This window comes from Elephantulus edwardii, unplaced genomic scaffold, assembly GCF_000299155.1.
Source record: "Elephantulus edwardii isolate Elephantulus edwardi_28Jun2011 unplaced genomic scaffold, EleEdw1.0 scaffold00129, whole genome shotgun sequence".
Classification (NCBI taxonomy): domain Eukaryota; kingdom Metazoa; phylum Chordata; class Mammalia; order Macroscelidea; family Macroscelididae; genus Elephantulus; species Elephantulus edwardii.
The window spans coordinates 6,078,838-6,080,050 of record NW_006399879.1 but is presented as its reverse complement, the minus strand read 5'-3'; the positions used below and the strand labels follow the sequence as shown (position 1 = coordinate 6,080,050).

Here is a 1,213-nt window from a genome sequence, read left to right as displayed (position 1 = left end):
TTGAAGCTCTGTTTAGTCTCTTGAGAGGGTGAGCCTGCCTCCCGTTACCCTAGCACCTGGATGAGCATCCCCTCACAATGACCAGGACAACGGGGCTGCACTTGAGCGCGGGTGGGCTCGTCAGGGGTGGACCTCCCAGTGTGGTGCTGCAGGCAGGCTTCCCGGGTCACTCACTCCCCACCACCCACCCAGCTCTGTCCACACACGTTCCCGAGGGGACAGCGGATGGCCTGTTCTGATTCTGTCCGTTCTGACCTCACTCCGTGACAGTCCTTCAGGATGGGGACATGGCCCTGGGAGAGTCTCGCTTGGAGTAGAAGGCCTGGGCCACGGACAGAGACGAGGCAACTTGGTGCTGGTGGGAATCTGCCCAGCCCCCCTTCTCCTGACTCTGTGGGGGGGTTGCGGGGGCTCTGGAAGGTCCCATGTTGCCCAGGGGTGGAGGTGGTCCCCGGGGTGACATTTTGTGGACATGGAAGTGGTGTAAGCTTCTCTAGTCCATGGCAGGGGTTTGGGAATACGGTTGTCATCGGCTGAGCAGCTCTGTCTGTCTTCACTGTTTTTCTTCTATACAGCTTCTGAAAAATGGATTTTTCTTTTATGCTGATTTGCATACTGCTGTGCTGCAATGCAGGATTCCTTTTGCTTGTGGTAAAGTTACCTGTGCAGGTAGTAGACGCTGTACACACATCCACGTGGCACGCAGGGCCAAAGCTCCGGGGCTTCTCCGCCGTAACCAAGCTCTCCGAGGGCTGAGTTGGCTCCGAGGGCCCAGCACCCTGGTGGGGAAACTAATGTGGCCCACAGAGCGTGAGCGTGACGACAGTTCTAGAAGCTTGTGAACAGCCATTGAGGTACAACTGTTGGTCTCTCCTGCTTGGGTCTGAGGAGGAGGAGGAGGCGGCCCAAACCTGCACGAACAGGACCTCCAGGAGGTGCATTTACAGAGGGCCCTGGTGGTGATGGTCTTCACGGCCAGCCCCTCTGCTGACACAGGAACAAGATGACCTCCCGAGAGGGGGTGAGCGCATCTCCTGATGCAGGGGGCCCTGAGCATGCAGCCACTCGTCACCTCCAAGGTGAGCCCACTTGTCCTTCTAGCTGTGGCCCTCTCCCCCTCCCCCCGCCCAGGTGATGCTTGCACAGCACAGCCCCTCGGGCGCACACCTGCCCAGCCTGTCCCTGAAGGTGGTAGTTCACAGCACAGCCCCTC

The 1,213-nt window shown here is 59.3% G+C and overlaps 1 protein-coding gene across 1 annotated transcript in view; it reads right to left on the bottom strand.

The window, feature by feature from the left end:
• Positions 1-274: 274 nt before the first annotated feature.
• Positions 275-1,213, bottom strand: part of GRK4 (G protein-coupled receptor kinase 4) — an 82,513-nt gene continuing 81,574 nt past the window's right edge. The window contains exon 18 of the mRNA XM_006893658.1: positions 275-391. Coding sequence (XP_006893720.1) covers positions 275-391 — 117 coding nt within the window. The remainder of the gene's footprint in view (positions 392-1,213) is intronic.